General features: G+C 39.7%; 1 protein-coding gene across 1 annotated transcript in view; it reads left to right on the top strand.

The window, feature by feature from the left end:
- The window catches only part of NSF (N-ethylmaleimide sensitive factor, vesicle fusing ATPase), a 145333-nt gene that overhangs the window by 114041 nt on the left and 3497 nt on the right, over window positions 1-27795 (top strand). The window contains exons 16-19 of the mRNA XM_035030372.1: window positions 1246-1312; window positions 3782-3861; window positions 24324-24458; window positions 25543-25656. Of these exons, the coding sequence (XP_034886263.1) occupies window positions 1246-1312; window positions 3782-3861; window positions 24324-24458; window positions 25543-25656 (396 nt within the window). The remainder of the gene's footprint in view (window positions 1-1245; window positions 1313-3781; window positions 3862-24323; window positions 24459-25542; window positions 25657-27795) is intronic.

The raw sequence follows: 27795 nt of genomic DNA, 5'->3' as shown, positions 1-27795 counted from the left end.
AAGTTTATCTTTTACCTTCCAACGTAAAAGTTTATCAAAATGAATTATTCAATGGCGTATTTAAATTGAACTAGTAAGGCTAATCTATTAATCTTGACGAACTAGTAAGGCTAATTATTAATCTTGACAGGGTAAATTTTCTTAATTGTTACAAATACTTTCGAGACCAAGTATACACAAGTTGTCTTTAAATTTAATATGAAAAATATTAATACTGAAGACGTGATTTACTTTATTTCTGTGCCTAATACTTAATTATCTCTGGTTAAAAGATAACCACAAAAGAATATTATGCCACCCCAAGCAAGATGGGTGGAGGGTGTGGTTACCATCTTGGTGCATTGAGGTTATTTATCAACCAGGGAGACTGGGCTGGGATGCAGAAATTAATTCTTACCGTTGACATCCATGGGGTGCCCTGAACCCCAGTTATAGCCCCTAGAATAGGAACCCCCACATTTATGAAAAGGCTGGTCTCAAGGCTGAGGGCACTTACGTCCAACTTATACATAAATTAAGTCTTCTGTCTGGCTTGAAATTGCTACATCCTTGTCAGGATATAATAGCTTCCTTTACTGCTTGCTTTAATTTGCATTTCTTTCACTGTCTTAAGACAGTGTACTATTGTCTTTTGTCTGGTTCTAAAGATACATCTGTCTAATCCTTTATAACCAACCTTAATTCTTCCGCGAACATTTTGACCATTATGGTCTGATTTGAGTGAACAGGATTCTGTTCTCTTAGTGTTGTTCCTGCTTAACAGGGCCACAGTTCTCACCAATAATAAAACGACATTCAGTTTTATTCTACCCATCCCTTGTGGCTCCATCTAGCTCTTGAGTCACAACACTGAAGTCACGCTCCTGACATAGGAGAGACCATTGTGATATACTTGATGGGATTTGTCAGTTGATTCATGACCAGCTGCTCCTCAGCATGCCCAGGTGTGACACATCCAGCTCGTGGGGCTGAAAACAGCATTACCCTTCTCCTTGCTCAGCCAAGATCCATTTGTGTCATCTTGAGCAAGTCATTTAACTGTTTGGGCCTCAGTTTCCTCATTTTTAAGTTGTAAGAACTCTTAGTTTTAAAATCCTATTATCTGTTAAATTCTAATGTAGGAGAGCCTGAAATATTGGTGTTTTACTGTGTTTCGTGTAGGCATTACTCAAGAATTAACTAAATTTTATCTTCTTGGAAATTATGGAGAGGAGTGAGATAATAAATGGTTTTACTTTCTTCCAGATCTTTGATGATGCGTACAAATCCCAGCTTAGTTGTGTGGTTGTGGATGACATTGAAAGACTGCTTGGTAAGTCATAACCTCTGACATTGTACTTTCTTTGCGACATTACACTAATGTCTCACAAAGTACAAGAGAAAAATAACGGGTATTTATAAACTATAGGGCAATAAGAATACTTTCCTTTGTCTTTCAAGGAATTATGTTATGTTATATCTGAAGTCAGTGATGGTATTCATGTTAAATATGCCTTATGACCGTAACTCCATCATAAACTGCTTTCCCATCAGGGCCCACACCTCATATTATTTTGTTTCTTCCACAGAGTTCTCTGCCCCTAGTAAATGATTAGTAGTTTCCGTTGATGGATATATTTGCTATTTAGTACCTCTGAGCTTGCCTGTACCCCAGAATTTCCACTTAGGAACTTCGACAGAACTAAGGGAAGAAGGGCCTGTGAATGGAGTGAAATAACACTTGGGAGAAGCTGCAAGTTCTCTTGTACCTCAGTCTCTGTTTTATAAGAACGAGTCCCTGTTATAATGCATTTATTCCAGATTTACCTAATTTTTGCAATGAAATCAAATGTGCCTGTTTTATAAGAACAGAGGCTGTGTTCCCTTCCTTACTTATCCCATTGAGTAATTGTGCAGACAAAAATGGGGTAACAGTGTTGAAAACATTCTGAAATGTTTACAGGTGCTGTATAGTTAAAAAAAAATTTTTAAATATTGATTACCCATCTCTTATGCTAAAATGCACTGCTACAGGGGCGCCTGGGTGGCTCAGTCGTTAAGCGTCTGCCTTCCGCTCAGGTCATGATCCCAGGGTCCTGGGATCGAGCCCCGCGTTGGGCTCCCTGCTCTGTGGGAAGCCTGCTTCTCCCTCTCCCACTCCCCCTGCTTGTGTTCTCTCTCTCGCTGTGTCTCTCTCTGTCAAATAAATAAATAAAATCTTTAAAAAATAAAATAAAATAAAATGCACTGCTACAGGATACAAAGATGAATAATAAGACAGTCCCTGTATGCAACTCATAAGGTGTAATATCCCAGTAAATGCCAGAAAAGTGTTGTTACTTATATTTTATTTCATTTCAAAAATTAGATAAATCTGGAATCAATGCATTATAATAGTGACTCGGGATGCTATGATAACTGTTGAAATTGAACCCACATGGTGACTTCATAAACTTCTGAAAATACTACCCAACACCTGAGTAATCCCTTCTTAAGCTATCCAAAATGGTGTAGTAATGATTTCAAGTCAACTGTTCTTACCACATTTTCCTCATGATTTTCAGACTTGCTTCAGGTCCTCCGTTATTTATTTTCTTGTTTCTTAAGGCAATGTTTGTTATAAAGCAAAGACGTACCTATATGTAATCAGGTGTATCTGAGGTCTTCTTAATGTGATAGTTTTATCTAGTGACCTGGGGTTTTTGGTCTGCTGTTTTTGATACATTTCAGCCTAGTTTATAGGATTATTTCTTTAAAAGCTTTTAAGCACAAACTCATAGCTCTGTGTAAATTCCTTTATCTAAACACAATTGAGATGTGTGGTCATAGCAACACTACTATGTCAGGAATGTGTGCCCTCTGAGTATATTTTCACTTGTATGAATAGTTATTATCTGTACTTGTTTGTTCATTTATTTGACAAGTAAGCTGAGCCCTTACTACTGTGCTAGAATTATTAGGGTCTCAGAAAAAATAAGTAACATGCTGTTGTTGTAACACATTGGTAAAAATTACTGCAAAGTAGAATGTGCTTTATGTTCTGGATATTCAGAAAAGGGGAAAGATCACTTTTGACTTCAGAGGGCTGGTGCCTGAAGGTAGTTCTAAGCATAAGGCAAGGGTACATATATATGCAGTATGCAGAGAAAGCTGGGGAGGAGCATTTATGCTGAATCTTGAAGAATTAGTAGAAGCTTAGCAGAAAATTTTAGAAAGTTCTCTGTTCTTCACCATCTGAGGACCAGTCTTAGTGACTCTACCATCATTTCAGTTACACTGAAGTACCTTACGTACATTAGTAATTGCCATTTCCCCCTCTACTCATTTTCTAGTATGTGTTGTTGCCTGTGAGCTTACTGTATTACCACAGTTTGCAGTCATTTCTTGGAAATGCTTGGTAAATACACCTGGGTTTTTTTCTTCCTTAAAAAAACAAAAACAAAAACAACTGTCTCCAAATATTAGACAAAGATATACGCAAACAATGAATCACGGAACACTACATCAAAAACTAATGATGTCATGTATAGTGATTAACATAATAAAATAAAAGTTAAAAAAAAAATGTCTACCTGAACTCAAAATGGATATTTAGAAGCTTTTAAAAAAAAATTTACAGATGAGAGTTCTTACATAACCTTTTAAGCTTTTGAGTTATTGCAGATACTATTTTTCTAATTATCGTTAGTTGCATGACAGTTACTTAGGACTATGTTTACTCTTGATGCAGAAAAATCTGAATGTTTGGAATATGTGCAGATGTGTATCGAATCCCTAAAACATAGCAATGTTTCTCTTCCAGATTATGTCCCTATTGGCCCTCGATTTTCTAATCTGGTATTACAGGCTCTTCTTGTGCTTCTCAAAAAGGCACCTCCTCAGGTAAAAAATAGCATAAGAAACATTTTCACAGAATTTTTCCAGTATATTGCATATAATGGTGCAAATAAGCTGCTAAATAAGCGAGCAATCATAAACATAAAATTCTGTTGTTGAGGGGCTTTGGAAAAGTCATCTGGTCTGGCCTTCTGTTTTAAGGTAAATGATTTTCTTAACAGAGAAGTTTCCTTTCTGAATATCCCAAAATCCTAGTTTCGATTAATGTTCTGTTTTTGTTGTTCTGTAAATTCCCCAGTATATTACACATCTCTGGCCACCTTCATCTCCCATGAGAGATCATGATATTCATGTAGAAGGGATCGAATATACATTCCCATTTGTTTGATTTGTCATTTGATAGAGATTTTTCCTAAGAAATTATATTTGGGGATATTTATTTCCTGTAGGCAGATTTTTCTTTTTCTTTTTAAAAAATGTTTACAGTTAAGCTTAAATTATTTCTCTTGTGTCATGTGGCACTTTTGAGGAGGGAGTTCATAGCCAGGATCTTTGTTCATGTGGTTGCATTTTTATTGATGTGGCTACTAGAGACTGGTGATTTTGGTAACTTAACACATTTAAAAGTAATCTATGGGGGTTGGTTAAATATGCTAATTATGTAGAGGCTGCCAGAGCATGTTTGGCTATGACACAAGACAAATTCTCTTGATTGATTTTGTGTGCTGTAACCTTTGAGAAATGCCAAAGACAGATACAAAGGGGTAACTTGAAAAACATCTTAATGTCTATGGGAATCTTGTATTTGAAGTTAGAGATCTTAACTGGGCTGTATGGAAAATATTTCATGTTAAGTTGGTGAATCTGCTTTTTAATTTAACAGTTAAAATTGTGTGTGTGTGTGTGTTAGAACTAAAAGTGATGGGTCTTGATTTTCTAGGATATTTTTGGTTTTTTGTATTTCTAGAATAGTGAAAAGAAACATAAGGTACAACAACCTTGAAAATTTACCATATATATGCACTGTAAGAATTTTGTAATCATTTTTCCATAAACCATCATTCCCAATAATTGGAGTTTTAGCTCATCCTAGATAGGCTGAAGTTAGAGAAGTGAGTATTTTTCCTTTCTCTGATTCCTTCAATAAATATGTAAATAGATAAATCTAAAGTTACTGGAAAAGGGACACCTGGTTGGCTCAGTCAGTTAAACATCTGACTTTTGATTTTGGCTCAGGTCATGATCCAGGGTCCTGGGATCGAGCCCTGTGTCGGGCTCCCCGCTCAGTGGGAAGTCTACTTGTCTCCCTCTCCCTCTGCTCACACAGGCACACTCACTCTGTCTCTCTCTCTCTCTCTCAAGTAAATAAATAAAATCTTTATAAATAAAGTTGTTGGAAAAAGTAAATAACCCCAATGTCCGTATGTATTACATACAAAAAAATCCTTCCCTATGAAATAGCATTTTAAAAAGTATTAGATTGGGAGACTTTCTCCAGGCATTTAAATTTATATGTTATTCAGGGGCGCCTGGGTGGCTCATTTGGTTAAGCAGGTCATGATCCCAGGGTCCTGGAATCAAGTCCCGCTTTGGGCTCATTGCTCAGCAGGGAGCCTGCTTCTTCCTCTACTCCTCCCCCCTGCTCGTGCTCTCTCTCTCTCTATCTCTCAGATAAATTAATTAAATCTTTAAAAATATATATATATCTTATTCAATCTTTAGCTAAAAAGAATTTATGCTAGAAGTCATTTGGGAGAAGGAAGAATAATTTTTCAATGATATTTTTCAAACTGTTTGTCCTTTACATTGTTAAATACATTTATTTAAACAGAGAGACATTCCCTGGTTGAGAATTATTTGTAATCCAGAATAGATACTGATAGAAATAAATAGAGCATATTAAAAAGACTTGCAGCATTTTGATTAAAGACTTAGGAATAACTTTCCATTTTGTAAAAATGTAAAATTCTTGAGGAAAGGAACATTATCTAATATTTTTAAATCTCACAGCGTCTGGCACAAGTTTATACAGATGTACTTCATGAATAACCTATTCAACAAAAAATATAGATAACATACTTCTAAAGATATTTTTTGAGTGCTCATTTTGGTGGGCTTAACTATTTTGTATTGTTGTAATTTATATTTGGCAAGGTATGATTAAAGTGAAAACATTCAAAAATAAATAAATTTCAAATGGCCAACGAGCACATGAAAAGATACTCAACATCATTGGCCATCAGGGAAATGCAAATCAAAGCCACAATGAGATACCACTTCATACCCACCAGGGTGGCTATAACCAAAAAGTCAGATAATAATAAGTGTTGCTGTGCATATGGAGAAATTGAAACCCTTATACACTGCTGGTGGGAATAAAAAAATTGTGCAGCCTTTGGGAAATAGCCTAGCAGTTCCTCAAAAGGTTAGAGGTAAAGTTACAATATGACCCAACAATTTAGGTATATACCCCAAAGAAATGAAAGTATATGTCCACACAGAAGCTTGTACATGTGTTCAAAGCAGCATTATTCATAACAGGCAAAAAGTGGACACAACCCAGATGTTCACAGATAAACCATGGCATATCCATACAATGGAATATCATTCAGCAATAAAAAGAAATGAAGTCCTGTTACATGCTGCAACATGGATGAACCGTGAAAACATGCTAAGTGAAAGAAGCCAATCATAAAAGACCACAGATTGGTTCCATTTGTATGAAAGGTCCAGAATTGGCAAATCTGTGAAACAGAATCTAGTAGATTCATGGTTGCCTAGGACTGGGAGGGGTGGATAGGGAGAATGAAGGGTGACTGCTAATGGGTGTGGGGTTTCTTTTTGGGGTGTTTCACACGTTCAAAAATTGATCATGGTGATAGTTGCACATTCTGTGAATATACTAAAAACCATTGAATTGTACACTGTAAATCAGTGAATTGTGTGTTCTATGACTTATATCTCAATAAAACAGATTTTAAAGAAGAAAGTGATTGCAGAAGCTACTTAAATGAGGAAAGGAGGGTTATAGGGAGAACTAGAAGCAAGGACTGAGCATCCCAGGTACATGGCCCAACTTGGGAGAAGTCCTAGAAACAGGGATTGGATCATTAAAAAGGGATGTGGAATGCATTTCTCTAAGGACTGAAAAGGAAAGGTATAGGAATATGTAAGGAGTCAAAGATAGATCTGGTTGCCTTAGTGATTGGAAATGGCAGGGATTCTCTTTTAAGGATTACCAGCCTGTCATTAATCAGAATTTGGTGACTCTGACCTGGCCTGCTATATAAGTGCATCAGTGGCCGGAGAAGTTAATGTTTCAAATATCTCTAGTTGGCGTACATTTGACAAGATAAAAATATGCTTTTTCTGTACCACCTTGCTTTTTAAATTAGTGTGTATTCTCTCAGGAGAACAAGGGAAAATTTTCAGGCTGATCCAGTGTCGAGAATATTTGTCTTTCTAAAGTGGAAGCATTCAATTCACCAAACCATTATCCATGTTAGGTTTTTCAGATGTTTTCAATTAAATATTAAAAGTGTATGAATCTGGGTGTTGTAGAGCCACGTAGGATGGTAGAAAACTATTATTTTTACCACTGTCCAGAAAACAGAAGTTGAAGGCATTTTTCTTTAAAAAGAGGAATTGTGCATGGATACAATATAGTAATCATATCAGCCACAGAATCCTTAATATTGTATTTGTTGTAATTCCAGCTTTCACACAGAAAAATTATGTGTGCATGTGTGCACATGCTCAAATAAAAGAATCCCTTCAGGGGCACTATGTTGTTATGTATCAAGATATTCTCTTTTCTCCTCCTCCCCTCCCCCACACCCCTCCCTCGTTGTAAATTGGCTTATTAAAACTGGTTCACAAGCCTTCTTTTTTTCCCTTTGTGATTGCTTTGGTCTTGGATTTTCAGTGTAGGACTAAAAATTCAAGTCAGATTTCAGTTACTAGGATAATTTTCTTTGAATTTTAAATTTTTCTAAGTAAATGCATAGATTTTTAATGAACCCGGTATTCAGTGGGTTTGCTTTAAATTTAGCTGGGAGTTAATTTCATGATTGATTTATTAGCCCTTTGAAAGTATAAAAAGTGGTATCTGTAGTTCATGAAGACTGAAAAACATCATCACATTTTGTTTAGCATCTTTTTAAAACCAATTAAAAGCTTTTCTAAAATGGATTGAACAGGAGAAAATAAAACATGTTCCCTAGGTCTTTATTTCAATCAAGTTGCCCTGTGTTGTGCAGGAGAAGAGATCGAGGGGGGGTAGAACACTGAAAAGGGCTGTCCCAGCAGGGAGCCCCGCGGGAGAAAAGGGCTGCTCTGAGAACTCCCGGCCGCGGCTCGGAAAGCCCCCAGCCTGCTTCATCTACATGCAGAGTCACACAAGGCATGGGGGTGCTCACCGGCACCACAGAGGTTTCACATGTGCTTCCCTGCTGATTCCTGTGAAAAGCTAACAATTGGCTCGGAGGGTAAAAGACCACTGCAGTTCACCCTCCCCGAGCTGGATGTACAATTTGTCCAGTGTTAGGAAATGTCCGGCTTAGCAGTGAGAGGCTTGAAGACACCCCTCCTTCCAGTGAGATTCCTAAAGCCGGCTCTTTTACTCAGTGACACTGGGGCTCTTTTCAGGTTTTGCAGATTTATGGAAGTTGAGGGGAATGTGCTTTTCAACATCAGGAGGATGAAAGCCTTAGTCTTAATGTCGAGGAAGAAGCGGTAGGAAAGCCATAAGGCCAGGTAAATCTTCCCGCAACCTGCAGCATCGACAGCTTTATTATTTTTCTCAGAGAGCTCTTCTGGCACCTTCTTTTTTTCTTTTTTTGGGAGACAAAATAAAGTGCCTGCAAAGGAACTCCTCAAGCTCTAAAATGACATGACTTCCCAGTTTCCTCAACAAGTGCGGGAGTAGTTAGTGAAGCTCATTAACCTGACTGCTTCAGTGCTAGGTTTACTTGACGCTTTGGGGAATCAGATTGGAAGACTGCATCTGTAGCTACCAGAATGGCCTTGTCACTCATGGAGAACCATTCCTCTTTGAGTTCAGTGTAATAGTATATAGAAAACGGTAGCGTCTGTTGAGGTACTTGGGTAAATGGCTGCCACCACTCTCAGCGCAGTCCCCCCCGCCCCAGGTGCCACCCAGCCTTCCCCAGGGCTGATGAGAACTGATGTCTTTGTCCACCTAGAACTCCTTTGCAGCATACCAGTTGGAAAACTCTTTGGAAACTAAACTCTTACAAGAGAAGACCACTCTGAATTCATAGCAGTATTACTGAAGTAGAATTCAGACCTAGCGCTTGTTAGAGTTTTTGTTAAAGTAAATGTTATTGAAAAAAACAACTTCCTCACTGCTCTGGCACCTAGGAATATTACCTAGTAAGAAAGAAGTAGGGGTTTAGAGCCAAGACTGGCATCACATACCAAAAAAAAAACTATAGTGAGCTGCTAGTGGGAACTCGGGCAGGGGTATCTGTTTGTCCCGTGGATTTTAACATCACCAGTCTCTAGACAAGATTGCTCTTCATGTAATCCTGACACAACATCTGAGTACAGTCTTACTTCAGAGATGGTATTGGAAGTCTTGGTAATATTAAGCAACTCTTCAGCCTTTGGGTTGCTTCAGCGAAAGAAGCAGATAATGGAAGAGACTCCAAATCGTGCAGGCCTAAACATGAGTATCTCCCCATCTATCTGTTCAAAATTAACTCTGGCTAATAACTACAATATGACTCAATAAGATGTATAACCACTTTAGGAAAGAGGTGTAGTCATTTTGCCAGACACATTAATCGTAATCACTGATGTGATGATGACTTGTGCATTGGACTGCTTTGTTGAAGAAAAGCTGTATGATGGTTGACAATTCAGTGGCCCAGTTTTTCCATTTATTAAGTCAGTGACATTAGATGGCTACTATAGTTTATAAAATTCTCTATACTTCGCTTAGTATAGTAGGTTGTCTCAGAAAGTTCTATGTAAATTGAATATATTATATATATTTACATTCTACATGTATATTGAATATTATATATATTTACATTCTACATATATACATTCTATATATATACACATATATATATATGGAGAATGATTTCGGGCACATAAAAACTAGTGAAAGAAATTTAGTGAGTCCTTTTATAAAATATTGCTACAGATACCTGCTGAATAAAACCGTTTTCAGGGGCACCTGGCTGGTTCAGTCAGTAGGGCATGTGAGACTTGATCTCAGGGTCGTGAGTTCAAGCCCCACGTTGGGTGTGGAATCTACTTAAAAAATAAATCAAGTAAATAAATAAAAACAGATACACATTAAAAAAAAACATGTTTTCAAAATAGGGTTTTTGTTTGGTTTGGTAGAGTACATCTATAATAGGTATTAATGAATACAAAAAATTGTAAGACATGTATACACCATTTTCAGCTAACTCAAAATTAGGTATCTGAAGTTTAATCATCAGTGAACTGCTAATGGTGCTGAGACAGCAATATTCTCTCCCTGCCAGAATGTCTTCACTGAGCACTATTGCCATAAATGTGTTATTGTGACATGACATCAGCGTTAGAAAAGTGTTGATTTTAGTACCATAATATTCCACAGTGCCATGAATCTTGTGAGGACCCCCCTCTACAGAACTTGCTCTTTGTATTGGGGTCAGAAAACCTGAGTTTGAGTTGTAGCTTAGTCAACTTTGAACTAGTCCCTTAATATCTTTGTGTATTTCTTCATCTGTAAAATGGAGGTAATTCTCCCTGCCGTACCTACCCCATTGGCCAACGAAGATAATGTATTGTGAGGTCCTCTACAAACCTGCGGACTACACAGATAGAAGGTACTGATGCTTTATCGTGAAGAGCATGGAGTTACTGAAAAGGAGGAACCTGCCATAGTCCACAGAGCATGCCATCTGTGAAGGATTGATTTATAGAGTCTTATCCTAACATCTTCGAAAAGAGAATGGATGTTCTCTTGATTGGAATATTCCCATTGCTTGGGGCCAAGGGTTGACCATCTCAGATTCTGTTTGTTCCTGTTTTGTGGCTGTTTCAAAGTTCTTAGAGGGTCTAGTATTTCATTAAGACTATTGTATGGAACTAGAAATGCATTTTCCAGTTTGTTTGTTTGTTTTTGAAGAAAAGAGGTGCCTTTAGATAGTCCACAGAATCTTTTTAGCCTGTAAAAAGGGTAAGGATTTGAGGGAGGAACAGGGCTTCTGGCCATTGTCAGATCCCTGAGGACACTACCTATTACATTTATCTTCAGCCTCCAAGAACTGACCCACCTACTTGCTTTTCCCCTAAAGCCACCTGTTGCTTGTGACTAAAGCTCCCCTTTTCTCCTAACTTAGGGTGGACCAGAGTAGTGTCTCACAGCTTCTCTCCTGCCTTCTTGTCCCTGAAACAAGTACGCAGATCTTTGGAGATTTCCTAGGGCTTTATACTGCATGGCATAACAGCTGTTGGGAAAGAAGAGCCAGTAAGAGGAATCTTACAAAAGGTCCAGAACAGTCCGTCAGTATTCCTCATAGTTATTGGGATGTGTAGATGGAACGAGGTCTTGATCTTTTTAAGTCACTACTTGGTCTACAGCCACATCTTCGTATTGACAACCTTCCTTGCCCCTCACATTGGAGAATGGGAAGAGGGCTTCCACAGGCAGGCTTCAGACAATCTGAGTGGCCCCGCCTTTTCTTTCCTTTTTTTTTAAACCATTTAGGTATGCGGATGATAGTATTTACTACGAATGGGTATTTTGAAGATGGTGGGTCTTAACTACACATAGAACTAGATGGTGGTGGAACTAAGAGCACAAGGGTTCGAATTCAAAGACTTGAATTTGAATTCAGCCACTTCTGAGCCTCAATTTTCACTTTTCTAAAATAAGAACAATAGTAATATTGAAGTTGAGGATGTGAGAATTAAATACAGTTAAGTATTTATTGTAGTTCTCTGTAAACTGCAAAGCACAACTCAGTTATTAGTTTATTATTCACTTCAAAGAAAACTCTGACTGTCGTCTTTCCTCACACAAAAAATATATAAAACCAACAAAGCAAACAATGCATATCAAAGGAGCTCGGCTCCACGTGGCTGCTGCTGGAGAAACCAGCCCTAGAAATCCGGAAGAAAGAGCATAGCAGCTTTCTCTGCCAGCCATCTTGCTCCTTGCAGCCCCTGTCTGCCTTATCCAGCCCTGGAGCAAGCTGAAGAAGGGGTCCAGTTTCCAGAATAAGAGGGGCAATAATGGGAAGGGAAGACAGGGAGAAATTAACCAGTCAGATGGAAAACTCTGACCACCCAGCCAGTAACCCACTGTCTATATAAACTGGGCCTGTGTCAGAAACTGCCTGCATAACTGTCAAGTCACCTTTCACTCAATCCTGAGTTGCTCTCCAAGTGTGATTTCAGTCAAAGAAAAAAGGACTGGGGGTGAGGGGGTATAATGCCAAAATTGTTCCTTTTGGTTGCCTTTATGTCAGTGGCCCCCCAGCTTTTTGAAGGCATACCCCTACCAGTAAAAAAAGCATATGAGCTTATCCTCCCAACATTTTAATACATCTCTTATTCTATAAGATGATGCTCATTTTAAAACATACACACAAAAAAATTTTTTGAAGAATGCAATAAAAAATAAAAGGAAGTTCTATTATTTCTCTATCTTGAAGGCACCTGCTATACCCTAGATGGCAGGATTATAGGTGATTTTTTTCTGTTTTATTGCTTCCTATATTTTATAAATTTTCAACAGTAAGCATTTATTAGTTTATAATCAGGAAAAAAGAAAAACTTGTGTATACCATTGTTTTCATTTTTAACTAGCAGCATATAACTGTCAAAATTCTTTAATTCCAGTCTTTCCAACTGATTTGCTATTTGCCTAACAGGGTTAAATGAATGTACCTTTGTCTCTAAGTTTGTCTATGTGTAATTTTTTTTTTTTTAACCTTGTTTTTTCTTGTAAGGCTGATTTAATTTAAGGTCTAGTCTGTAAGACGCCCTGTGGTCCTGAGAGGAGAAGTGTGAAAGTGTCTCATGCCTCTCCCAGTTGTCCTTGGAGACCCACCTGGCATTCAGCTCAGTGTTGTGCTTCCAGTAGGAACTCCTGATGCTGGAATGGCAGTGTGACCAAGGTTGACGAAGATAGATGGTGACAATTGTATTAAGTTCCATGGAAGGGCAATGGGAAGGTTTTTTTCCCTTATCCAGAAATATTTCTTTTGACATGCAAGTTTGAAATGTGACTTTATAGAGTATATGCTTTCCCTGGGATGTGCACTTAATAAGCATTTTGTTCCACACTGTAGAAATAAAGGATGAGTGAGACACTGCCTGCCCTCAGAGAGCTCATAATCCAGGACCACCTGGTCAGTTGTGCAATTGGTGAACAAGGTGTATACAAAGTCAAGTGACAATTGAGAGTTAGCATTCAGCCCACACTTTGCTCACCAAGCCATCCACCCTGGTGTGGGGCTGCATCCTCTCTGAGTGGGGTTGCTGGATTTGGTAGATACGAATGAAGGACACCCAGTTAAATTTGAATTCTAGAAAGATATCAAATAATTTTTGGTATATCTCGTGCAGTGTTTGGGGCATAACTTGGGGCTTTATCTGGCAACCTTAGCCCTGAGAGTTGCTCCTACAAGGTACTGGGGCTTTGGGGGTGGGGCAGAGAAGCTGCACACTTCTTTCTACTTCATCCACCAAGGAAGGGTTTTGTTTTTTGTATCCCTGTCACAATCCAGTGACAGAGAGAGATGTGTAAACATGATGTATCTAGTTTTATAAGTTGTGTGGGTTCCAGTGGAACATAAAGGAAAGCACAGTCCATTTTGCTGAGAAAATCTGCAAATGTTCCACAAATAGTTCTTGATCTTGGTCTTGAAAGATGAGTAGAAGGGGGGTTTATCAGGGCCATGCTGCCACGCTAAGGAATTCCAGCTCTGAAGCAATGAGGAGAGATGGTGAAAGATGCGTATATGCCAGAATTAGCAAATTTTTACTATTTACACACTAACTGATATTTGGAAATGTAAGGATATGTTTTGTGTATAATACTTATCTCAGGCTTCATATGGCATATTCAGTTTCCCTGGAGACAAGAATAGGAATTCATAAGAAATCAAAAGCTTTATTTTTTTTCAGATGATGAAAGCTTAACCTCTTTTAACATCTATTGTTGTTATACTTTAGCCTTTTTTAAGAGGAAAAAATTGCTGTATAATTTTTGGTGTCTGAACTGTGTTAAAGAATAAGGATCATCATTACAAATCATAATCACATGGGTCAGTAATATCATGGGTAACAGGAGGAACTGTTGGAATGTGTACAGCTCTGTCAAGGTAGTCATGAAATAGGCCAGTGTGCCCTGTTTTGTTTTGTTGTAGTTTTTTGTACCTTTTCTTGTTCTTAATGGTCTTGCTATTAGCTGTGACTTGCAAAATCCCATTGAATTATGTTAGCCTACCTGCCTCTGATGGTTCCCACTTTTCTAATTTGCTGCTTCTGGTCAGCTGTGAACTAAAAAAGGCAACCACTGGGACTCATGAGTTGTTTGTAAAGGAAGAATAACCAGGCCACAAGAGCTGAAGGAGCTTTCCTATGAACAGGGCCACATTATGACTTACATGGGCCCTTTCTTCCATAAAAAAAATTCAGAATTTTATTTTCCAACTGTTGGTATTTCAAACATTTTCTAGGGGTGCCTGTGTGACTCTTGATCTTAGGGTTGTAAGTTTGAGCCCCACGTTGGGTGTAGAGTTAAACATAAAATCTTTAGGGGCACCTGGGTGGCTTAGTCAGTTGAGTATCCGACTTAATTCAGCTCAGGTCATGATCTCAAGGTCATGAGATCGAGCCCCGAGTCAGGCTGTGTGCTGGGCATGGAACCTGCTTAAGATTCTCTCCCTCCCTCTGCCCCTCCCCCACCTAAAAAAATTAAAAATGAGATCAAATAAAATCTTTAAAAACAACAACAACAAGAAAACATTTTTGGGCACCTGGGTGGCTCAGTCGTTAAGCGTCTGCCTTCAGCTCAGGTCATGATCTCAGGGTCCTGGGATGGAGCCCCGCATCAGGCTCCCTGCTCGGCAGGAAGCCTGCTTCTCCCTCTCCCACTCCCCCTGCTTGTGTTCCTGCTCTCTCTGTCTTTCTCTCTCTGTCAAATAAATAAAATCTTTAAAAAAAAACAAGAAAACATTTTTTTTTTTGACTTGAAAGTTCTTTGTTTTCTTCTGGTTTTAAAAGAAAAGAGAGCGGCACCTGGGTGGCTCAGTCAGTTAAGTGTCCAACTCTTGATGATTGGCTCAGGTCTTGATCTCCTGGTTGTGAGTTCGAGCCTGCGTTGGGCTCCACGCTGGGCATGGAGCCTACTTAAAAAAATACATATATATATATTTTTGTGGGCCCTTCCAAGTTTTATGGGCCCTGGCCACTGGGCCCACATGCCTAGTGGATAAGGTGACACTAGCAGTGAGTAAAGCCCCTTGAATCTCACTTTGTTTTGTTTTGTTTTGGTCCTAGAAGTTAGAGGATTTTTGCTTATTTCTTGGTTCTGTGTTCTGGATAGCTGAATTGTTTAGCAGATTGGCCTCCAGTTAAGTGAGCACACGTTGATCCGTGTTGAAAAGGTTGGGGCCTGCAGGAGTACATGGAGTTGTGTCGGGTTAAGTGAGGGCAAAGTGTGGAGAGAAGGCAAGTTCTGAAATATCTTGGACATAAGAGACCATCGCAGACTGCTAGAAAACTCCGGAAAGCGTTTCGATAAAGAGGAAGGCTGTGGATAAAAGTCACAGAGGTAGAAATTAAATGAGAAGGAAGAAGAAAATTGACCTGATTAGAGCACAGAGGTCATTGTGGGACGGACGCATCAAACTAAACATCCAGAGAGGGAGGGAAACTTCCTGTGGATGCAAGATTGAGGAGTTTGAATCTGCTAATGAATCAGTGGTCATCTTAGTTCAGTTTCTAATGAGAACTGTTCCTTTCGGCATTAAGAATACTGTGGCATGGTCAGTACAGCTTTATTTTCTTAATTTAAACTTTTCTCCTAAGAGCTCAGAGATCATAATTCCTAGGTGATGTGTCTCCCTGACTCATAATTAAGAGATCAGCCATTGCTGATATGAGTTAAAAATTGTACAGATGAGAACAATGGACAGCAAAGCATAACGGAAATATCTAAGAGGCCTGAACTCTAACTTCAGCTCCCTGCCTGGATATAAAAGCTGCAGACAGGTCACTTCACCTCTCATCCCAGGTTTCTCATCTACAAAATAACCAGGGGAGGATTAGGTCATCTTTAGACGAGGTAATCTTCAAGAGCTACTCAAGTATAAAATCTGATGATTCAGTGTCTTTTTCACAAATTGATACTAAAATATTCTGTAATACCGTAAAGTGGTTTGCTCTTGCCTATAGTAATTATTTTAAATTATTTGGAGTGAAGTTGCTCATTTCATATCCAATCTGCATCGTGAATTCCCCTCTTTATTGTCCTCTGCCCTGCTAGCAGCACCATGAGGATGGTTAAAAGACAGTAGACTAAGAATTTGCTTCAGGGGAAAAGCTAATGGAGAGTTCAAGTGTAGTTGTCTGCCTAGTTGTAGCATGATTTATTTGAAACATCCTTCCTTTGGTATTCAACTTAAACATTTAACCACACACACAAAAAAAGTTACCGGACATTTGAGCATGAGAAATCAGAAATGCATGCAGAATATGCAAAGAGGCCCCAACCTCTCCTTTTACTGTCCTGGCTCCTGGTAGTCAATTTTCTCCCTTGTTTTGGGGAAACTTAAGAGTTGTAGGAGATGCTTAATAATACTTGTTATTTCACTAGCTTGACTTAATGGCTTCTAATGAATCTCCTCTTTTCCCTGTTAGAGAAGTCTGTATTATCCAATCAATAGCTTAACTATCAGTTGATTTAACTAAAAGAAAGAGATGACAGCCTTATGGCATCCACTGACATTGTAAATGAAGCATACATGTCATTCATTCTAGATTATTTTCTTTTTTTTTTTTTTTTTAAAGATTTTATTTATTCATTTGAGAGAGAGGATGAGAGGAGAGAGAGAGCACATGAGAGGGGGGAGGGTCAGAGGGAGAAGCAGACTCCCCGCTGAGCAGGGAGCCCGATGCAGGACTCGATCCCGGGACTCCAGGATCATGACCTGAGCCGAAGGCAGTCGCTTAACCAACTGAGCCACCCAGGCGCCCTCATTCTAGATTATTTTCTTGAAAACTTGTTATAGCATTCCGCATTTGGGACTCCGAGGTATAGACTCTGAAATGGTAGATAGTTATTTTCCTGTTGAACACTTGGTATAGCGTGCATTTTTCCAGGGCCAGGACAGAGATTGTAACAAGGAAGGAGTGATCTGCACCCTCGAAGCCTACAGTGAGATCACCATTCATTCATTCAACACAAATGTATTCACTTCCCAGTATATACAAGGCACAATGCTAGCCCTGGACATATCAATAGACCCAAGCAGACAAAAATCCTGTCCTCCTGAAGGAAGACCAGCAATAAATACAATAAATAAGTAAAGACAGTAAATGAGTAAAGTATTTCGCATGTTAAAAGGTGATCCATATGGGGCGGGGGAGAGCAGGATAAAGGGAGCTGAAGAAGGGGAGTCTGCAGTTTTAAATGGCGGAGCACGCAGGGCTGTGTGGGCCTGTGCAAGAAGCAACCCCATGACATCAGGGAGAGAATCATGCGGATGTATAAGGGAAGAGCATTCTAGGTGGAGGGAGGACAGGAGTATCTTCTGTGTGCCAGGCATGGTGTGCTAACCACCACCAGGACAGAGATGAATAAAACATGGCTCCTACCCGCAGGGAGTTGACAGGCTAGGAACAGATTCAGACTTGCAAATAAGGGCAATGATAAAGTTGTATAAGAACTATGGTGGGTAGGGTGTTTTTTTCTTTAAAGTCTCTGTGTTGAATAATACAAACTAAGTAAAAATATGTGAAATTCTTCCCATTTTGTGAATGAAGCTAGGATAAGTGGGAGAGTAAAGCATGGCTTACTGGGAATGCTTCTTCACACCCCTGCCCTGAACTGACCTCTCCCTTAGAAACCTCTTGCTGAGGCCACTCACTCTCACCCTCTGCCACGACTCCTGAAGGCGATGTTTGATCTTTAGTTCAGACCTCATCTGGGCCTCACTCTGGAACTCTAGTCAAGCTGAAGATTGGAGCTCTCCTCATCCCCTGAGAGCGAATGTTGGGAGAATGCGCTCAATGTGCATCATTTGCTGTCAGTACCCTGTGTTGGGAGGGGAGGGATTTGCAGACACCCCACTGCTCGCCCACCCAACCTAACCCTGACCTAACCGTAACGTTAGGGAGTCCTGACATCCTACACAGAGTGCTTTTTCAGATTCTCCTCAAGACTATTCATTTAAGCTCTTACCTCCTTTCATTCTTGCCTCCTCCAAAAGACTCTCCTTCACCAACCTTCTTCCCCCGACCCCCGCCCCGACCACTCTACTTTGACAGGTAGGTAGGATTTTTATCCCATTTGTATGACTCAGGAGGAGATGGGTACTCAGAAGTGAAATCTACCCCAAATCACACAGCTGTGAATGACGGAGCCTGTCCTTTTGCTACTGCACCAAGCCACCTATCCATCAGGGGACTTGCCTCTCCTCCCTTGCTGCCTGCCAGCCCTGGGCTTGCCTTAAAAAGGATGTCATGTGTGTGAGGTCTCGGGGGGAAGGTGCAGATCCTTCCTGGGCATGCTGACTTGGAGAGCCGCACATCGTTAGTGCCCCAGCTTTCCACCAGCCCTTAGACCGTCCTGCCTGGAGCTGCTGGATCCTCTTTCTCTTCCTCATTCTTCTGCCTCCTCAAGAACCTTCTTTAGTTTCCTGTTGCTTTTTATATCAAATCTCCTTCCTTAGTTAAGCATTCTGAGTCTTCCTTTCAGTGGCTGCCCACTCCCCTCTCTCTAAAAAGCCTTCATTTTCAGCCCTGAGCACTCCGGCTCAGCTGCCTCCACCACCCACATAGGATTGAGTAGCATTAGAGACCCGTCCCTTCTCCTCCAGGGCCTCCTCTGTGTCCGTGACTCTACAGCACTACGGGAATCTTCCTAGATGCCCCCACTCCGGTGAAACTGTTCCCTTATGCTCTGTCCCCTCGGCCATGATTAGTTTGTGTTTGCTGATGTGTTACTTGGTACTGGTCCCTGAATGTGTATTTGCTCTTCCCAGATAAATTATAATCACTTTGAGGGCACAAACCAAATCTCATAATTCCATAAATACCTGAACAGAGTAAATTCTTGTTAATGATCTGAACGACTAGTCTTTTACATACTGGGTTTATAAATTCTTAATATTCTGAAATTTTTCTCTCTCAGAAAAAGCCTCAGATTCTAACAATCAGAAAATAAAGTTTAAGGCCCCGACACACAGCAGTTTTGAGTTGCACTTTTAAACTCACTTCTTAATCCATTTCAGGGTTCCCAATTGTTCCCAGTTAATTCTTCTTACCGAGGGTGTATTACACCAGCTCAGCATTGAATGATATGGAAAGAATGGCCTTTCTTTACTGCATAACTGACTTTACTTTTGTTCACAGGTTAAAATCAGCCCTTCCATTTCACTGCAGTATTATATTGGTGGCATTTTTATTTAAGAAAAAAAGCTTTCTTCCACATGAACTTTTGTTACAAATCAGTTTATTGGGGCCAATCAATGGGCAGGATCTATGAAAGGGTGTGGATTATCTGGTTAGTCCTTTGTGTGGCAAAAGGCTTAGATACTGCTTAGTACTTTGTTCATTCTTCATCGTGTAAAGAAGTGTTTTTTTGAAGGATCAACACCTGACTGAGCCCTGCCTTTTTCATGGAAATGTTTTCACCTGAGTTGCTTCTTATGGTACCAAGAATTAGTTAACTAATACTTATTTAACCTTGGAACAATGTTTATCATAATCCGATTGGCAGATAGTCATTTTATTTAGGCCCGTTTCTTTATTGTATCAGGAACTAGCAAATCTCGGTAAAGAGTATTCTGGGAACAATTTTTTTTATCCCTCAAATAAGTTACTAGTCTACTTTTTTTCTTTCCATCAAGGGGCATGTTTCCATGCTGTAGACTTAAGACTAGTAGCCACACATTAATGAGTTGGATTTCCCTTCTTGGGTTGAACTCTACTTTTATTTTTAGAGGCGGCTTTTCTATTACATGCTGCTGGCAGCTTTTCATCCAAACTGTTCTCCAGTATGATTTACTACATTAACACACTCAGAGTTGTTTTTTTCATGATAAAGCTTCCTCATGAGCATTACCACTAATTAATAGACAGAATGACCCAGCACAATTTAATTATTTGGTAATGATTTTCGGTGTTTTCTTAAAGATGAGGCTTTACATGTCAAGGCCTGAACTTGCCTGGGTCATGACCCCTCTGCAGTGTTTGCAGTCTTGTTAAACAAGAAGTAAAGCAAAACATAAATTAGTGTTTCCATTATAAGTTGCTCTACATTTCCCAGTCTTTCAACACTCCGAAGAACATAGTCACGGTAAATGTAAGAGAAAGTTTCACTTGGAAAATGGCAATTCCAGCTTTCTGGAGTGAGTAAGAAGCTTCTTCCTCAATGCCGTTCTTCTGGGGACAGCCAACGTGTGGCCCTCCTTGAGAGAAGGCAAGATGAGGGAGTTTGAATTATGGGCTATAGAACATAAGGAGAGATAACAGTTGCCTTTCATTATAATAAGCCTGTGTGGCCTTTAGCCATCTGTTAGCCTTCAGGGATGTGCTCCTAAGTTTACAGATGGAGTTTAGTGTTGAATGTTAAAGCACCACTCTTCTGTGATATAGTAGAAATGTGTATGTCTTTGTGTGTTTGTAAATACCCCAATTTTTGTTTTTATTATTTCGCCCTCAGACTTACGTATTTCTGCTCCTTTTGGCTTGGAATATCCTTGCCCTTCAACTTCCTAATCAACCTACTCATGCCTTAAGACTCAGTTCCAGAGAAAGAGCGGATGTTTCTCTGCCACCTGTTCCCTCCCTCTACCGTGACGTCCTATGCATAATACCTCCCACCTGTCCATAGTGTATTGTCATTATCTCTCTCTCTCTTTTAAGGTTTTATTTATTTGACAGAGAGAGATCAGGAGGGCACAAGCAGGGGGAGCGGCAGAGGAAGAAGGAGAAGCAGGCCCCTGGCTGAGCACGGAGCTCAACGTGGGGCTCGATCCCAGGACCCTGGGATCATGACCTGAGCCGAAGGCAGACGCTTAACTGACTGAGCCACCCAGGAACCCCTGTTTTCTCATTTTAACATCCTGAGTTTCTAAGATCCATGAATAGGTTTAATGATTGTATTAAAGGTTTATCTGTGGAGTAAGCGTGTACCATAAATCTAGTGACATAGTTTAAAATGCATTCCTCTTCCATTTTCCAAGTAAACATTTTTTTTTTTTTTGAAGATTTTATTTATTTGACAGAAAGAGACACAGCGAGAGAGGGAACACAAGCAGGGGGAGTGGGAGAAGGAGAAGCAGGCTTCCCACGGAGCAGGGAGCCCGATACGGGGCTCGATCCCAGGACCCTAGGATCATGACCTGAGCCGAAGGCAGACGCTTAACGACTGAGCCACCCAGGCGTCCCCCAAGTAAAATTTTTTTTTTAAGATTTTATTTATTTATTTTTTAGAAAGCGAGCGAGAGAGAAACAGCATGAGAGGGGAGAGGGTCAGAGGGAGAAGCAGGCTCCCCGCCGAGCCGGGAGCCCGATGTGGGACTCGATCCCAGGACCTTGGGATCATGACCTGAGCCGAAGGCAGATGCTTAACCATCTGAGCCACCCAGGCGCCCCCAAGTAAACATTTTTTTAAATGTGTTTTTCTTCATCAAGAAAAGCAGTATACAGTTTTGGATTCTGGATCTGGCTTCCATTCCTGGATCCACCATATATTAGCTATTTGACTTCAACAAATTACTTTTATCTGTGAGATTCAATAGCTTCATCAGTAACGTAGAGATAATACAAGTACTTAATTCTCAGGATTATATGAACATGAAATGAGATGTTGATCTCAAGAGATGCCATTCTGCAAATAAGAATAAATGGGAGTCTCCATATTGAATGGTGAGCTACCCAGATCCCTTCCCGCATCTAATCCCAGTATGCTGGAAACTAGGCTTTATAGCCTTCAGGAAGAAGATTGGAAGATTCTTCTCTGGGAAAAATGTACACATCCTGACCTTTGAAGGACTCCCAATAATCAGCCAAGTCTTATCTGATCAACCTGTAGTGAAGCCCTCAGACTCAGAGCTTCCAGTCACTAGTTTAACTCTTAAATCTGAATAAGTCATCCAGCAATCACCAGATACTTGAGGGAAAGCTCCAGTGAACAAATAGGAAAAAAAGAACTCTGGGGCGACAGGGCAAAGCAGAGAACAGAAGAAACATTATAAAATCTGTAATAGTCACACAAATCTAAAATAAGGTATCATATCCATTAAATACAATAAAAAAAAGCATTCAAGAAACAAGAAAGAGCTCTTAGAAATGAAAATATATTATAGAAAGAACTTAATATAAAGGCTGGAAGATAATGTTGATCCTAACCCAAAAAGTATTTGAAAGAGAAAGAGGTAAAAACCAGAAGTAAAAAGAAAGAAAGAAAAGACAAATAGAAGAAAAATCAAAGAAATAATCCAAGATATTTCCTAAAACTGAATCATTTTTCAGTTTAGAAAGGACCCATCTAGCACCAGCAGAATGAGTAAAGAAAGATTTATCTCAAAGTATGTGATTTTAAAATTATGGAATACAAAGGTAAGGAAAAGGTCCTTTAAAATTAAAAAAAAAAAAAAAGGTAGAAGCAAAGAGTCAAAATCAGAATAATATCAGTCTTCTAGCCAGCAGCACTGAAAATTAAAAGACAATAGAGTAATGCCTTCAAAATTCTGGAGGGGAAAATTATTTTTAGCCTTGTTCTCTGTGCCTAGCTGCACTCTCAGGTATAGAGTGGACAATAATAATGGTAGAATAAAAGCATTTCCAGACATTCAAAGTCTTTATATTTTTACCTCCTGTGCACCCTCAGGAAGTTATTGAAGTAGATGCACCATGGAAAAGAGGGAATAAATGAAGACCAGGATGTAGGGGATCTAACAGGAGAGAAGAAAGTTCTAGAACTGCAGCTGTGCAGCAGCCGTCCATTCAGACTCTTTGAGAAGAGAGGACTCCAGGAGGGGGATGTCTTAAACAAACAAACTTTAAAATTCCCTGACATGTTTGAGTGTATTGAAAGGATATTCATGGTTGTGTTTGGGGATGAACTTGTAATAGGTACCTGGTAACAAGCAGAGAGTAAAAATGACAGTTATTAACTCTAATAAATATAAAATGTTTCCTAGGAAAGGAAATGTAATAGTATACTACATGGCTTAGCTGTCAATCATACTTATATAATCATGATAAATACTGAATGTAGCTTTATTCAAAGACTATGAAATAACCACATTGGAAGGACAAAAAAAGGGGCACATGGCGGGGGTGTGTGAAAAATCAATATTAAATCCCCATCTTCAGTAATAGGTGGTCAGTAAATAATATTTAAAGCTGAAAACGAAAATCTAAAAATAGTGGTGTAACCTTGTTATTTAAAGAAAAGGAGGTAAATACAAGAAGAAAGCTAAGAGTTTAAAATGACTGCCTTTGGAGAGAGGGAATCAGGAATGGTGGCGTAGGCCTGCTATAGTTTTTAAACATTTTTTGTATGTTTTTGGGTTAAAAATAAAACAAATTTTAAAATATTAAATGACACAGTTATGTAAAGCACTTGGCACCATGTCTTTTACAGGTAAGTGTTGCAGAAATGTAAACCATTATTGTTACCCTACTCCTTTAAAAAAAAAAAAAAGATTTATTTACTTGAGAGAGAGAGTGCGAGCCGAGGAGCAGAGGGAGAGAGAATCTCAAGCAGACTCCCTGCTGATTGAGCAGCCTAATGCAGGGCTCCATGCGAGGCTCGGCGCCAGGACCCTAAGATCATGACCTGAGCTGAAACCAAGAGTCAGACACTTAACAGACTACGCCCCCCAGGCGCCCCTACCCTACTCCTTCTTAAAAGCATTATAAATCTTTGCTAAGTGAGTGATACAGACCTCCCATTCATTCATTTCCTTTTTTCCAATCCCCACCATACGTACACCATGTTGGCCATGAGAAATGAATTAGAGCATATACTTCAGTATCTTTTTATTTGGTTTGTATGTCTCCCTGACTTACTCATCCATTATTTTATTGACGTGAATGACAAGAAGGAGCTGTTGCCTTTCTGAATCCTGTTCTTGATACTTTTCTTTAGATTTTCATGAAGAAAATCTGAATTTCTTTTCTTTTGCCTAACCACTTACATTTCTGCAATTAAATAAATGGACATTGTTCAAGCTTACTCTAGGTTCCTAACCAGTCTTATCCTGCATTTTAACACATTTTCTCCCTGTGATCAGGGCCGCAAGCTTCTTATCATTGGGACCACTAGCCGCAAAGATGTCCTTCAGGAGATGGAGATGCTGAACGCTTTCAGCACCACCGTCCACGTGCCCAACATTGCTACAGGAGAGCAGCTGTTGGAGGCTCTGGAGGTGAAAATGAGTCAATGGATTGCGAAGTGTCTATTCGAAAGGAGTCGGGGCTGGGAATAATGCTAAAGGGGGCGCAGCGGGCATTGCACCTGGTGCCTAGTTTGTGTGCTAACCTAGAATAGGGCACCTGGGATATACCTTCAGTCATTTCAGGGATTCGAGGAAGAGATGAATGTCAGTGAAAGTGAATGAATTTCCCATTCCTTGGTATAGGCAGCCTGCCAGGAATGAATTACTCTGTGCCCACCAGGAGTGATACATACAAATTACATGGGCCAGAAACTTGGAATGGGGGAAGGAGAGGGTAGAGTGGTAGAGTAATCAATATGTAGAAAATTCGGTCACTCGTAATAGCTTTCCGCTCATTTACTTGCATTTAATAAATTGGAATGGTGATTAAAACCTTAGAGACTGCGAAAATGCTATGGAAGTAAAAGAAACTGCTTTATTAAAAACTTCATAATATGGAAATGTTTTCTTAAATTTTTTGAGGATGACAAAGTTAAATTTTTAAAAAACTATAACCTTCATTAAATTTTTGATTAATATCAATGTACACAAATGACTTGGTGAGATCTGAAAAAAATGTTATGTAATGATTTGTTTGACAGTGGTAAAAGCTTCTTAAAATCCTCAAGACCCATGCAGTTGGGGCATACTCCCAACAAAATAGATTGCATGATATTGTATGATAAATGTCTCCAGATTAATTATGTGAGCAGCTCTTGTGCCGAGGTTGGGTAAGAATTAAATTTAGTCTCTGCTTTGACACGTGCTAAAATTTTTAACTGATATTTATTGTGGGTTGAAGCTTTCTTTTCCCCCCAACCCCCAGCAAACATATCTCTAAATTATAATGGAGATCTCTAGGAAAATAGGATTTAGGATACCAGTTTTCACTTTCATTAATTGTACCTAATGGGTTTAAGAAGGTCAGGTTGGATTTTAAAATAGGAGAAAATCCTGTCAACCTGAACCAGTCAGATAGTTCTTACTACTGTTCTTTTAAGGATAAATGTGAGCATTAACTAATGTTGATGCACTTACTATAAAAGTGCTTTTGTCATTTTTATTGTTTTTGTAGCTTTTGGGCAACTTCAAAGATAAGGAACGTACCACAATTTCACAGCAAGTCAAAGGGAAGAAGGTCTGGATAGGCATCAAGAAGTTACTAATGTTGATTGAGATGTCGCTCCAGGTAAGATACTGCATTCTCCATAGGATTCAGACACAGGAGCTTCGTGACATACCAAGGTTTTATATTTCCTTTGCTAAGGTTTTGTTTTGTTTTAAAGACTTTAAGTAATCTCTACGCCCATTGTGGGGCTCAAACCCACAACCCCGAGATCAAGAGTCGCCTGGTCCACTGACTGAGCCAACCAGGCGCCCCTCCTTTGCTAAGGTTTTAATTAGTTTGTTACAATTCTCTTATTTCTGAACTCAAGTTGCTATTAGTAGCCTGCTTCTGAGACCAAACAATAACTTATGAGTACTTTTCTTTCTCACTTCTTAAAATTCAGAAATAGAAAAAAAGATTATAAAGTTACTTTCAATTTTAATTTAGGGAGTGATTAGATCTTAGAACTAGAAAGGACTTCAAAGAGGCAATTGCTCTCCTGTCGTCACCCCCTGCCCCCATTTTAGAGATGAGGATACTGAGTGTCCCACAGGTGGTCAGTGGGTTATCCAGGATCACATAGCCAATTATTGATGGAAGGAAGATGACGTTGTTTATTAGAGGTCCGGAAGCTACTGTGCATTACACCAAAAGGGGCCTGGGAGACTGTTTTGTTTTTTTTTTAAAGATTTTATTTACTTATTTGAGAGAGAGAGAATGAGAGACAGAGAGCACGAGCGGGAGGAGGGTCAGAGGGAGAAGCAGACTCCCCGCCGAGCAGGGAGCCCGATGCAGGACTCGATCCCAGGACTCCAGGATCATGACCTGAGCCGAAGGCAGCCGCTCAACCAACTGAGCCACCCAGGCTCCCTGGGAGACTGTTTTAAGGGACAAGTTAATTGAACTGTACAGAGTAGACTTAGGCTCTCTATATTTTCCCCTGGCTGGGCTCCTAGAAATTTCATGCAAACTACTGTAGGGTTAAAGCATCCAGGATCACATAGAAAACCGAGCCCTAGGCTAGTGCCTGAGCAAAGACAGATGAAATTTCTTTGGGACTTTCTCACGTCTACTGGCAACTTACCTTTCCTCCTTTGGGAACTCTACCCCTCCACATGTCCATCCTATGTCTTCCTATCCTTATCTGACACACTGATTAGATGATAAATGTATTCCTGCCAAGTTCTGTGAGTTCAGGGACCTTGGCTGTCACTCACTATTGGAATCCACAGTCCCTGAAACAGAGCTGGACACACAGTAGGGTGCTCAGTGAACTGTAGTCAGGTGGGTCCATCCCAGGTCATTGGTGGACAGACTGGCCGCGCTGTTGGCATTATGTGTCACTGCTCAGTCCTGCCATCCCGGCCCCGTGAGCAGTGGGTGGTAGAAGTGAAGTTTCACGGTTACACCTGAAATAGGCTCTTGGACCAATAACAAATGGAGAACACGAAGTGAATGCTTTTTAGTTTGCTGGAACATTTATTTTAAAACAAAATTGTGGCTTTCAGAAACCTAAAGTTGAATGTATTGAACATTCAGCCGGACTGAAATTTATTTTCCACGATGAATGTAAATTGAAGTTACAGACTAATCACTTTGCTTAGGATTATCCTTGGTAAAGGTGCATATACAGATGTATTAGCTCTTTCCTTGGGAAAAGATAAATCTGTCAAGATAGTCAGCTCTACTCTTCATTTTTTTGGTTTCAGCATAATTTTTTTTCAATAATTGCATAGAAGAAACTATGTGGGCTTTTCACTCCAGTCCCTACCCCTTCTTCCTTTGATGCCTGCAGGTCAGTGATCAACTTAATGCCTCTCATGTATGTGGGGCAGAAAGTGAGAGTGGGGCACTCAGGCCTAATCTTCAGCGACTGACACTTCATAGGCCTCTGAGTTTGAACCCCTTCTTGTCAAATGGATTTCGTGCAGCTGAGTGAATTCTCTTTAGATCTGCCTGAAAGAGACTGAGCCTAAGTGGAGAGGCATGTAGTTGAGCAGAATATAAGTCATGTTACCTCTCTGTTCACTATACACGATTCTGTTAAAACTTGCACAGTGCTGAGGATCTGCTCTGACTGGATGTCACCTGAGGGAATAAAGTCATTTATCTAGATTACTTTTTTCCTCCCTTTCTCTTGACTTTTAATTCCATAGCTACAGGCAAGTCAGTAAGTCGTTGCTCACACATATTAAATATATTTAATGGGCAAAGACCTGC

This window comes from Mirounga leonina, unplaced genomic scaffold (genome assembly GCF_011800145.1).
Source record: "Mirounga leonina isolate KUSES-001 unplaced genomic scaffold, KU_Mleo_1.0 Mir_364, whole genome shotgun sequence".
Classification (NCBI taxonomy): Eukaryota; Metazoa; Chordata; class Mammalia; order Carnivora; family Phocidae; genus Mirounga; species Mirounga leonina.
The sequence above is the reverse complement of the archived record's forward strand: the minus strand, read 5'-3'. Positions and strand labels throughout refer to the sequence as shown.